The sequence below is a fragment of the Nansenia antarctica genome (assembly GCF_963989245.1).
Source record: "Nansenia antarctica genome assembly, chromosome: 17".
NCBI lineage: Eukaryota > Metazoa > Chordata > Actinopteri > Argentiniformes > Microstomatidae > Nansenia > Nansenia antarctica.
The window spans coordinates 21,239,712-21,252,080 of NC_137687.1; the positions used below are offsets into that span (position 1 = coordinate 21,239,712).

The 12,369-nt window shown below is 45.9% G+C and overlaps 2 protein-coding genes across 2 annotated transcripts; one reads left to right on the top strand and one right to left on the bottom strand.

Annotated features, from left to right (window-relative positions):
* Positions 1-125: 125 nt before the first annotated feature.
* mettl3 (methyltransferase like 3) lies at positions 126-5,556 on the bottom strand. The gene is made up of 11 exons (XM_080547497.1): positions 5,344-5,556; positions 4,792-4,985; positions 4,169-4,624; positions 3,772-3,947; positions 2,369-2,582; positions 1,986-2,173; positions 1,649-1,687; positions 1,433-1,541; positions 887-952; positions 371-483; positions 126-271 (listed from the first exon to the last, which is right to left on the bottom strand). Exons 1-11 carry the CDS (start codon positions 5,444-5,446, stop codon positions 160-162), a joined length of 1,770 nt encoding a protein of 589 aa, XP_080403623.1. The 5' UTR covers positions 5,447-5,556; the 3' UTR covers positions 126-159.
* A 366-nt stretch (positions 5,557-5,922) lies between these two features.
* On the top strand, positions 5,923-12,368 carry ttc5 (tetratricopeptide repeat domain 5; the record flags this gene model as incomplete). Its single annotated transcript, XM_080547585.1, has 10 exons — positions 5,923-5,985; positions 9,218-9,350; positions 9,556-9,767; positions 9,970-10,120; positions 10,221-10,312; positions 10,503-10,559; positions 10,685-10,831; positions 11,321-11,535; positions 11,866-12,010; positions 12,249-12,368. The coding sequence occupies 10 exons, from the start codon at positions 5,923-5,925 to the stop codon at positions 12,366-12,368; spliced, it is 1,335 nt and encodes a 444-aa protein (XP_080403711.1).
* Between the last annotated feature and the right edge of the window lies 1 nt (position 12,369).

A 12,369-nucleotide genomic window follows, 5' to 3' on the forward strand; every position in this document is an offset into this window, starting at 1 on the left:
CAAAAAAGACAAAAAGAAAACAGAAGGCAGTTCATTGTTGACCAGTGTTTGAGTTTGTCCATTCTCCTGGCCTCCCTAACGGCCTTCATGGCATGTAGAGGAGATAACTCCATTTTGGGGTTAGGATTAGGCAACGTGGACAGAGGAGCGACTTGGGGTCTACATGTTCTTGGGTTTGGAGATGACCCCATCAGGGTAGTGTTTCTTGAAACGAGCGACAACATCAGGGTCCAAGAGGTGAATGCCATCCAACTGATTACCAAGAGTTACCCTGTGACAGAGGGAGAGAGGGAGGGAGAAGGCTTACAATGCGGAAAAAGTGGATGACAGTGAGTGAGCGAAGCACAACACAACTCATCCACACACTTACCAGTTGGGCTGGACATTGTGGGGTCTACCAAAGAGCTCGATCTTCCTGGTGCCAGGGGAGAGTCTCTCGATCATCCCATAGATCTCATCTGGCTTGTGGCTGGTTGAGCGGACCTAAGAGAGAGGGAGATGAGAGGTAAAGACGGATGAAATCAGATCAAATAAGTCTATAAATCTGGAAATGAACGCTTTGAACGGGCGTTTCCGCTCATCAATGCACAGATGGGGCTTGGCCCCAAATGCGTCGTGCGAGTGTGGCGCAGAGGACCAAACCGCAGACCATGTTATCCTGGATTGCCCAGTGTACCACCCACCAAACGGGATGCATGGTCTGTCGGTATTAGATGACGAGACGATGACGTGGCTTCTGGAGGGGTGTCCAGAAATATAGCCCGGGTGAGCCCCTCAACCAGGTCTCGGGGTGGTAAAAGGGTAGCCCCTCGGCCCCGAGCCTGGTGGAGTGGAGAGGAGAACAACTACCCATACGCCGAAGAAGAAGAACCCTTTGAACCCTCACCTCAGCCACGATGACGTCACAGTCCAACCCTCTGTTGAATCCCTGGGGATTCCCCTTCACACCCACCTGAGAAGAAACACATCAATACAACGGTTTACATAAAAGCTATACACATAAATGAATGCAAGATCAACACAGTCAAATGAGATGCATCAGCCAATAGACCTATCACTAAGCCACGCCCCAAAATAGAAACTGTCCAATCATATCACAGCAAAAGTCACTATAGGCCGAAAACTCGGACAAACAACTCGCTAATATCTGATGGTGAAAAGCTTCTAGACTATATTCTTGTCATTTAAAAAAAAAGAAACATACTGATGTACTTACTTGTAAATCAGAAATTTGAACTCCCGCCATAGTAAGTCATTGAATGTCATTCAGTCACGGTCAGTCAGTCACTGTCAGTGAAGAATTTGAGCGAGCGTTGTTTGTTTGACCGAGTTTTCAAAGGGGGCGTGGCTTAGCGATAGGTCTATTGCAAAATATAAGAGGCATGAAGCCACACAATGCACAATACAGGGTGAGGCAGACAGGCAGACAGACCAAGCAATGCTCCTTTCCATGGTTAAGCCAGTGTCCAGTCCTCCCTGTACGAATGATCCTCTGTAACTGGTTTGTCTTCACCCAAATGATTTCGTCAACACGCTCATAGCTAAAGGAGAAAAAAGAGAGAGCAAGGCAGAGAAGAAATAACCAATGTCGGATTGAGAGGTGGAAAAAAGTATACACAACTGCTATTTGATGTAGAGAGAAATTTACCCCCAAAGATTGAGACATTCTCTACCCAACTCCATGGCCCTGAGAGAGAGAGAGAGAGAGAGAGAGAGAGAGAGAGAGAGAGAGAGAGAGAGAGAGAGAGAGAGAGAGAGAGAGAGAGAGAGAGAGAGAGAGAGATACTGAGATTGAACATCAACTGACATGTTTGACAAAATGGAAATAGAACCCCTGTGTTGACATCTGTAGATTTCTGGTCTATAACAAGGATCCAGTCTGTCAGAACCAACTCAGGAGAGGAGTATAGCTAGAACGGACATATTACACCAGCTTTAGCGACACACACAGCTGGCTTCTGCATGACTGGCCGCAGGTGGTTTACCTGCCAGTTACCCAGAGGAAGAGGAAGCCGTCGTCCTGGAGGAGGGGTATGTGGAGCTTCCTCATCTCGTCGTCCGTCAGAGTCCCATACGGAAGCTCCATGTGGATGTCCCAGGGAGGGTCGGCCATCACCACGGCAAACTTCCCCAGGATGGACACGTCCAGGAAGCGGATGTCACAGTTGATCCACTGGGAGGGGGACAGAACCAGATCAGACCAGATCAGACCAGATTAGACCAGATCAGACCAGATCAGACCAGCCTCAGACCCCCTTCTGAGGTAACCAACACAAGGAGGAGTTGACATAACGGAAAAAAGTCACTGATGCCATCTCGTTAACCCTCTCACTTCACTCCTTCTCTCCGTCCTCCTCCCCTCTCTCACCTGTGACGGGAACAGCTTGCCTTCGTTGTTGTCTGCGTCTCCCTGGTGAAGACCCATTTCTGCGGCCCCTGCGAGTGGCCCGAGCAGGCCTCCCTCTGTCTCCGGGGGGCTGTCGATCTCGTAGTGGACGTACTTGCAGGTGTCCATGTGGAAGCAGGTGTTGAGGAAGGAGCAGTCGCCCAGACTCTCGTCTGTGTGCTTGTTGATGATGCGCCTGAGAGACAGAAGAACACTGGGTTCAAGCAACATGCTTATAATATAAGCAGACAGCCATTCTCAAAAGAAACTATTCACTGTGATTCCACAGAAACAAATTAGGCTATATAGGCTATATAGGCTATATATATATATATATACATACTGTATATACATATATACACACACACACACACACACACACACATACATACACACACATACATACACACATTGCACAGGCACATAGAGGAAGGACCTAGCTCCATTTGTGATTACTTGTGACTTTTTAGATTTGGATGGTGTGGAAGTCTAGATTGGTAGGCATGGGGGGGCGGGGGTGATAACTTATCTTCAAAGGTAGCAGACGGCTATACGAAGAAAAAACACTTGCATTCACACCAAAGTTTTTCTTTCATTATTTATTTAAAGTAGAGAAACTGTACAGTGGAGTAGAGGAGAGGGCTTAGGAGGGACAGTTAAGGTGTAGCCTGAAGAGATGGGTCTTCAGTCTACGGCGGAAGATAGGTAGTGACTCTGTAGTCCTGAAAGTCGTGACCGAGTAGTGCTACTGCTGCATCCACGTAGAGACAGTGGTGCCATTCTGTAATTACTGATGACAAACACCATACCACCTAACGATGAGTTAACGACCAGACAAGTGCCTCCACTCAGTTCAAATGTATAGAGAATGTCACAGGTGACCGGGCATTAAATAGCTAGCACAAATGTAGAACATTCTACCAGCTCATGACTGCCATCAACACACTATTCTTTCACATGTTTTTCCGGTGGCCATCTTGTGGAAGGCTGACTGAAATTGGGAAATACGGTAATTCTTTCCAGTTTACCCATATCTAAAAACTAAATAAGCAGAGGCTATTGCACGCTGATTTTACTCATACGAATGTCTTCAATGCCATCTGCTACCTTTGAAGCTAAGACTGAGTGCACTTCTACGACATCCAAATACGTCAAAAAGCAGTACGTTTAGTCACAAATGGGGCGTGGGGTGTGTGGAGATAAACGTCACGTGGAATTTAGAGCTGTGTCTCTTCTATCCATCTAATTTCTATGGCTGTGTGTACTGTGTAAACACTTCACAAACCTCTGTGGTTTAAGAACTACATTCCTAGGTCCTAGATGACAGGAACATATTGCACTAGAGAGAGGAAACATCTTGGCGTGTACGGTGAGGCAACACTGACCGGAAGTGCAGCTTGGTGCAGGGCTTGGGCGTGTCTCCAGAACGCATACACTCCTCCTTGGTCCCATGGTCACAGAACTCCTGGACCTGAGCACGACCACGTGAACGGAACTTCTCAACAATGGACTGCTCTTTCGCTGTGCTGGTGTTCAGCAGCTCCAGGATCTCTCTGCTCACCTGTGGCAGGCAGGATTACACACAGACATATACATACTGTAGGTTTCCTGATTACCACTCAGAAAGAATCACATTGGCAACACGGTTTTGACGGTACTTCTCACCGTCCTCTCCTCGTCTGTCCCACTATGGGAGAAGAGAGAGTAGGGAGGCAATGCACCATAATAGCATTTTCTATAAACTGTCCATTTCTAATCTCTATCCCCATCCCCTCTGTGTACCTTCTTGCATTGCTGTTCCTTGGTGGACTGCTGGTTCAGGAGGCTCTCTATTTCCATGTCCAAGTGAGATGTCTGACCCTTACTGGTTCTGCCCTTTTTATCAGCCCCACCCCCTCCTCCTCCAGCCTTCCAATCAGAGGGGCCCGCCAGCTGAGAGGAAGAAGCTGGTGCCAAGGAAATGGAGGACGTTTGAGGTGGGGAGGGAGGGCTCTGAAGAGAGGGGGACGAGCCAGGCGGCCTTTTATGATGGGCTTGGTCCTCTGCTTTCCTCTTGACACCGGGCCTCGGGGCTCCGCCCCCAATCATGGCCCAAAGTTTTGTGTGGTCCACTGAGATGACAAGTGTGGAAGAAGAGGGGGATGAGGCGAGGGAGGGCTGCCGGACTTCTATCAGCTCCTGGGCAGAGAACTTGAGCAGCAGACTCTGGATACAGCCATGAGTGACGGGCGTGTCAGACTGTGCAGGACACATAGAGAACAGAAGAGAGGAGAGATAATGAGATTGAAGAAGGTTAGGGAGAGGAATGTGGCTGGCTGTGACATGGCAATTCTCTTTTACTCTCTGTCTCATGCAAATTCATACATTACACAAACTTCCCCCCAGACACTGCAACAGGCACTCACGGTGTCAAGATCGTTGGTGATGTTCAGAGAGTCTTTGGGCAGAGAGAGACTCAGGTCAGAGAGATAGCCCAGCAGTCTCTTCTCTAGTTCAGGGTCCGGGGGATGCTCCGTCTCCTCCTGAGGGGGGCTCTGGAGGGCCGGTCCAGGACTGTCACTCCGCGCCGCGCCTCCATCAGTGCTGCCACCGCCCACCTCTGTGAAGAGGGACACCCAGGGTGGAGGTCAAACAGAGGCATTAGCAGCAGTGTGAGGGGAAGCAAAAATAAGCTCGTCTTGTGGCTTATAACGATCATGTCTTCTACAACTTAATGATTCACCATCAGTCTCACGTTGTGAATGAGACTGTATCATCTCATGTCTATGAGATACCAGCAATAAAGACGTTTTGTAAACGCCTTGTCCTTGCTGGTCTGCTGGTTCATCCCCCCACCCCACCACCCTCCCACCCTCCCACCACCCCACCCTCCCACCACCCCACCCTCCCACCACCTCACCCTCCCACCACCTCACCACCCCACCACCCTCCCACCACTCCACCCTCCCTCCCATCACCTGCGGCCAGCTGCCCGGGGTCCTTGCGGCGCCTCTGCAGTCTCTCTCTCAGCGAGTCCAGCTGCTTCTTGTTGTTCTGGATGTTGCTCCACGTGTCCGACATGGCTGGAGCAGCAGGCGCGAATACAAAAGCAAACCTGTGCAGGATCTACCAGCAATAACGCCGGATGCACTAAAACAGACACATGTATCTTATAGACATCAAAAAGAAACAGCCACTCTCTGCAGAAGAAAGCGCGAAGCAGGTCGGATGTGTTTTGGACGAGGACACATTTCCGGTTCCAAACAGCTTCCGTGAAAAGCCTTGTTCATTCTAAATCTTTATTCAGATGTTTTACAGCCTTAATCAAAAAATTTTTTTACAGCCGTAATAAATTATTTTATATATATAAAAAACGACAAGCAGTTACATTAAATGAAATATAAATAGTATTCAATTAAAGTTATTATAATAAGTAAAAACCCGTAAAAAACGAGAACACTTCCGGATGTCAGTTCCTCTCCCAGCCAGCAGGTGTCGCTCAGGTCACGAGTCTTCCTCTTCTTCTTCTCGCGATGTTCTAAAATCCAATAGAAAAGATGGCGGAAGTGGAGAAGGATGGCGAGGCTGCGGCTGACAGAGATGATTTACAGATGTTAAAGGTGATATATAATATTATTATATTAAAACTGTTCAGTCACTGCGTGTCTCATATGGATGTGTGGTGTGTTCATCCCACCGTGTTAATGAACGAACCATTGGCTGGTTACATAGCACGTTACATCCTCGTTAGCCAGCTGCTCAGTAACGTGCAGAGTCGTTACTTTAACAACTGTTACTATAACAACTGTTACTATAACAACTGTAATGTGCAGAGTCGTTACTATAACAACTGTAATATGCAGAGTCGTTACTATAACAACTGTTACTATAACAACTGTAATGTGCAGAGGCGTTACTATAACAACTGTAACGTGCAGAGTCGTTACTATAACAACTGTAATGTGCAGAGTCGTTACTATAACAACTGTAACGTGCAGAGTCGTTACTATAGCAACTGTAATGTGCAGAGTCGTTACTATAACAACTGTAACGTGCAGAGGCGTTACTATAACAGCTGTAACGTGCAGAGTCGTTACTATAACAACTGTAATGTGCAGAGTCGTTACTATAACAACTGTAACGTGCAGAGTCGTTACTATAACAACTGTAACGTGCAGAGTCGTTACTATAACAACTGTAATGTGCAGAGTCGTTACTATAACAACTGTAATGTGCAGAGTCGTTACTATAACAACTGTAATGTGCAGAGGCGTTACTATAACAACTGTAATGTGCAGAGTAGGGATGCACGCCGAATTTAAGGAAACACTTGGCCGAATACCGAATACCGAATGTGTATCGGCAGTTTTTAATTTGATCATTGCATAAACTAAATACATTTTGCTTTTTATTCATGCTTCTCAAAGAAAGAAATTGAGATTGAAAAAAAATAACTTTTATTGAACATTCCAGCAGACATCAGTCTATACCAACAAAGCACAATAAATAAAATAAATCAGTCAAATTAAATGTTTTTGTTTTCCCTGAATAGCTGCTGAAAGAAAATCTTTCATCAATGTAGGCCGAAGCTTTATTCATGACTTGTGTTAACAAGAATGATGTGCCATGATAATATTATTACAAAATACTTTGGAAGATTGCAAGTTAACTAATTGGGTGAACTCTCTTTAAAGAGATGCTACAGGATTTTGATAATTCTGTATGTTGTGGCTTAAGTATTGATGTCCGTATGGTTCAATGACTGGGCTGGGCCTTCACACACCCTCCCCCGCCCCCACAACTCGCCGCAGCTGAGGCTTGTCCCCGCTAATTAGATCTTCAGCCAAACCTGCACACCTGTCTCCACTCCCAATCAACCCTCTGTCTCCACTCCCAATCAACCCTCTGTCTACATCTACCCTGGACTTCCCTTCACTCATCGTCAGTTCTTCCCTAAGAATGACCTGGCAAGTATCATCAAAACACGCCCACTATTCGGTGGTAAACATTCGGTGTTTTCACACATTCGGCCGAATACCGAATGTGCTTTATTTTGCGATATTCGGCCGAATACATTCGGTGGCCGAATGTTCGGTGCATCCCTAGTGCAGAGTCGTTACTATAACAACTGTAACGTGCAGAGGCGTTACTATAACAACTGTTACTATAACAACTGTAATGTGCAGAGGCGTTACTATAACAACTGTAATGTGCAGAGTCGTTACTATAACAACTGTAACGTGCAGAGGCGTTACTATAACAACTGTTATAACAACTGTAATGTGCAGAGTCGTTACTATAACAACTGTAATGTGCAGAGTCGTTACTATAACAACTGTAATGTGCAGAGTCGTTACTATAACAACTGTAATGTGCAGAGTCGTTACTATAACAACTGTAACGTGCAAAGTCGTTACTATAACAACTGTAATGTGCAGAGGCGTTACTATAACAACTGCAATGTGCAGAGGCGTTACTATAACAACTGTAATGTGCAGAGTCGTTACTATAACAACTGTAACGTGCAGAGTCGTTACTATAACAACTGTAACGTGCAGAGTCGTTACTATAACAACTGTAATGTGCAGAGGCGTTACTATAACAACTGTAATGTGCAGAGTCGTTACTATAACAACTGTAACGTGCAGAGTCGTTACTATAACAACTGTAATGTGCAGAGTCGTTACTATAACAACTGTAATGTGCAGAGGCGTTACTATAACAACTGTAATGTGCAGAGTCGTTACTATAACAACTGTTACTATAACAACTGTAATGTGCAGAGGCGTTACTATAACAACTGTAACGTGCAGAGGCGTTACTATAACAACTGTAATGTGCAGAGTCATTACTATAACAACTGTAACGTGCAGAGTCGTTACTATAACAACTGTAACGTGCAGAGGCGTTACTATAACAACTGTGACTATAACAACTGTTACTATAACAACTGTTACTATAACAACTGTAACGTGCAGAGTCGTTACTATAACAACTGTAACGTGCAGAGTCGTTACTATAACAACTGTAATGTGCAGAGTCGTTACTATAACAACTGTAACTTGCAGAGTCGTTACTATAACAACTGTAACGTGCAGAGGCGTTACTATAACAACTGTTACTATAACAACTGTAATGTGCAGAGGCGTTACTATAACAACTGTAATGTGCAGAGTCGTTACTATAACAACTGTAATGTGCAGAGTCGTTACTATAACAACTGTAACGTGCAGAGTCGTTACTATAACAACTGTAACGTGCAGAGTCGTTACTATAACAACTGTAACGTGCAGTCGTTACTATAACAACTGTAACGTGCAGAGTCGTTACTATAACAACTGTAATGTGCAGAGTCGTTACTATAACAACTGTAATGTGCAGAGTCGTTACTATAACAACTGTAATGTGCAGAGTCGTTACTATAACAATGGGCACCAACTGGCCGATTCATTGTCCAAAATGTGTTGCGAAATTGGGTGAATTGTGATCGACGTTCAGACGTGTTTGATAATGTCATGATTCTGTCTGCTGAGCCCCATCCATGCGAATGGTCTTCACGTTATACGGCTCGTCAGTTTCCTACGAGTCAGGCATGGAAAGTCACCATCTGACAAGCTCTCCATCTTTCTTTCCTGCAGGCTTGCTAGCCTCCTAGCGAGATCGTTAGCCATGCATCCTACTTGCTGTGTCATTCTGCCAATGAGCACGTGTGCACATGTAAACCCACTGTTAGTGTATTTGCTATGCATTTCTAATCAGCTCAACACTTCAGAAGTATGTCTTTGTTGTACCTTAGGACACCTGAATCTCACGTGTCGTTAATCTCGATTCTTTTTTCTCTCTCGGGTTTAGGAACATGTGGACGAGCTATACAATTTTAGGGATAATTATTTTGAGAACCACAGTGTGGAAGATGCAGGGAAGAAACAGAATGATGTCGCGGCGGAGATGGAAAAAACATTAAAGATGCTGAAGGAGAAAGAAGGTGAGATATGAGGCTACTGTAGAAAAGGAAAACTGATCTGATGATTAATTCACGTATCATCTGACCATTTCTTACTCAGGAACCTATCGAGTTCCGTACAAATAACAACATTCATAACAAAGTCTTTACATAAAATAAAAATAAAAAATTGATCACAAAAAAACAACAACAAAGTCTTATTGTGTCTCTCCCCGCCCGTCTCAAGAGTCTTACAAGCACAGTGTTGAGTTCCTACTCCTACGGGGCCGCTGCCTAAGTGTGGCTTCGACGTTCAGCGCCAGTGCCGAGGAGTGCCTGTCCCGCGCTGTGAAGCTGGAGCCGGGCCTGGTGGAGGGCTGGAACACGCTGGGGGAGCAGTACTGGAAGAAAGGAGACCTGACTGCTGCTAAATCCTGTTTCACTGGGGCTCTGCAGCAGGTCAGACACAGAGAGATGTCTGGTTTTACTTTGGGAGATACTTTGCTGAGATGAAAGACTGCATGCACATCCTGCAGAAATTGGACACACACACACACACACACTCTCATTGCAAGCTGTCCTTTTCTTGTCTCCTCACTACTTTCATCTCCCTCTCTCCAACGGCCTGGCAATCCTGTTTTCTCTGTTCTCCCTCTCCCAGAGTAAGAATAAGGTGTCCCTGCGCAGCCTCTCCATGATCCTGAGGCAGCTTCCAGGAGGGGGCAGCGACGAGCAAGGCAAGAGGGTGATGGAGAGTGTGGACATGGCCCGGCAGGCTGTGCAGCTGGACGTCACAGACGGCACCTCCTGGTGTGAGTATGAGGACATGGATATGAGATAGAAAGAGATTAGTCGAGAGTTTGAGAGTCAGAGACGATTTAAACATTTTGAACTTTTCGAACATTTTGGCAGATATCCTGGGGAACGCCTACATCTCCCTGTTTTTCACCTGTGGGCAGAATCCACAGATGTCTCAACAGGCTCTGAGTGCCTATTCACAGGCTGTGAGTACACATACAGACGTGCAAGCACACACACACACACACACACAGGTTGCATGGAATGGGGGCTGGTATAAAACATGTAAATCCTACTATTTCTGTCTCCACCAGCCTCCCCTGAAACACACACACACAGATGCGCACAGTTAGATATCGCTTTATTCTATAATTCTCTTCTTCTCCTCTACCTCAGGAGAAAATAGACAGAACAGCCTCCTCCAACCCCGACCTGCACTTCAACAGAGCGACGGTAACACATTGTTTCCATATTATTATTACTGCAACAATTAACTTATGAAAGCACATACATTTAAATACACTAAACTAAAACTCACGATGGGTTGTCCCTCCATGTCTGTGTCTCCATCACCACAGCTGTTCCAGTATGAGGAGATGTTTGGGTCGGCGCTGGGTGGGTACAGTCGTGCCGGGGCCCTCGACCCTGGGTGGGGGGAGCCTCCAGAGAGGGAGAAGCAGCTGCTGGACTACCTAGAGAAACTCACAGCTCTTACTGAGAACAAGGTGCTCCAGACACACACACACACACACACAACACAACACAACATTTAATACCTAACAGACCATAGAAATAACTTGACTGAGCACAACAATGTACGTCGAATTGAAGTGTGTTTGATCTGTGCAGGATATAAATAGAATAAAATAGCTAAAAATAAAGTCTGTGCCTTTTTAAGTGGAGGAAGTTTATTAGGTTAAAGCTACATTCTGGAATATGACAACAGGAAAAGAAAGAGAGAATTTCAAAACAGACAGTCAAGAAAAGAGAGAAGACGAGTGTTCACCTCTTTACTTACTCCAAACATCTTTGATAAAAGTCACTGTGAATTCCTGGCATGACGTCCTATCCCAGAGTCTACCTTGACCCAACTACATCCACTAAATACACTGTGGAAAGTGTGTTCTGGAAATGTTTGAGATGACCAGCAGATGGCAGTAGGGCATTGTTCTTTTCCTCTTCTCAATCATTTCCCCCTGGCTCTCCCCCCTCAGGGGAAGGTGAAAGCACGGCGCTTACGGACGATGCTCTCCAACCTCAGCACCTCAGCCCTGGGGCCGTGCTCCTCTCCACAGTTCCGCTCCCCTACAGGCCGCGTTGGAAGCCTGGAGCCCCGGACTCTGTCTGCCCTCACTCACGGCCACAACGCCGGGGTAGCCGGCCTGGGAAAGGTGGTGTTCAGCCTGGCCTCAGAGGGGCGCATGGCCTTGTGAGTTTCCTCTTTAGTCTCCTTATTCATTTGTGTATAACGTATTTGTTGTTACAGTATTACGAGTCGATGGACAGTTGATGTTTCAGATAAGGAGATGCTCATAAGTTAACAGTGCTTTTCCATTATGTTTGGAATGGATGAAATGGGGGGTTGAGTTTCCTGCAACCTTCTTAACTCTAAGATCATCTTTCCTTCATCTTCTTTAAGTAGATATGGACCTAAGATGATCTTTGTGATAAAGCTGTTGTTGGGGAAACTCACCCATTTTGGTCTATGTTTGTCCATGGTGGACTGGACAGTGAGTGATCCTGTGCATCTCTCTCCCAGTACGTTTGGCATGGTGGACAGTGAGGAGACGTGCTGTGTGGTCATGGTGTACAACACAGCAGACAGTTGGGGGGTGCTGATCGGAGACTCCGTGGTCATCCCTGAGCCCCAGGTCAAGCGTCACAGTGTGACCCACAACGACAAGGTCAATGTCTAGAACACACACAAACCCCAAACAAAACACATATGTATACCTGCATGACAAAATGTCTATGCCCATCGTGATGTTGTACACATACAGTATATTCAAAGACAACACTCCCTTAAACATAGTTATGAAAAAAGAACATTATTTATTACAAATATTGACACCCTCTTGTGTTCCTGACTTTTCTGATCTTTTCTCCCCCCCCCTCCCTTCCCAAACCCCCGGCCATCTACAGTCCTTTGATTTCCGCAGTATACGAGTGGAGTCCCCTCTGCTGCTCATCGTCAACGGGAAGAGACAGAATGTGCAGAGTCAGACTGCCGCTTCAGTCAGCTACAAGCCTCAGAGTGAATGAG

Bases quoted from the DNA above. Each gene is read 5' to 3' on its own strand.
- mettl3 (XM_080547497.1), bottom strand. From the start codon at position 5,446: ATGTCGGACACGTGGAGCAACATCCAGAACAACAAGAAGCAGCTGGAC. The intron at 2,583-3,771 runs GTCAGTGTTGCC...TCTGTCTCTCAG, and splicing joins TGCACCAAGCTGCACTTCCG to GCGCATCATCAACAAGCACA. The intron at 484-886 runs GTGAGGGTTCAA...CCTCTCTCTTAG, and splicing joins GTGACGTCATCGTGGCTGAG to GTCCGCTCAACCAGCCACAA.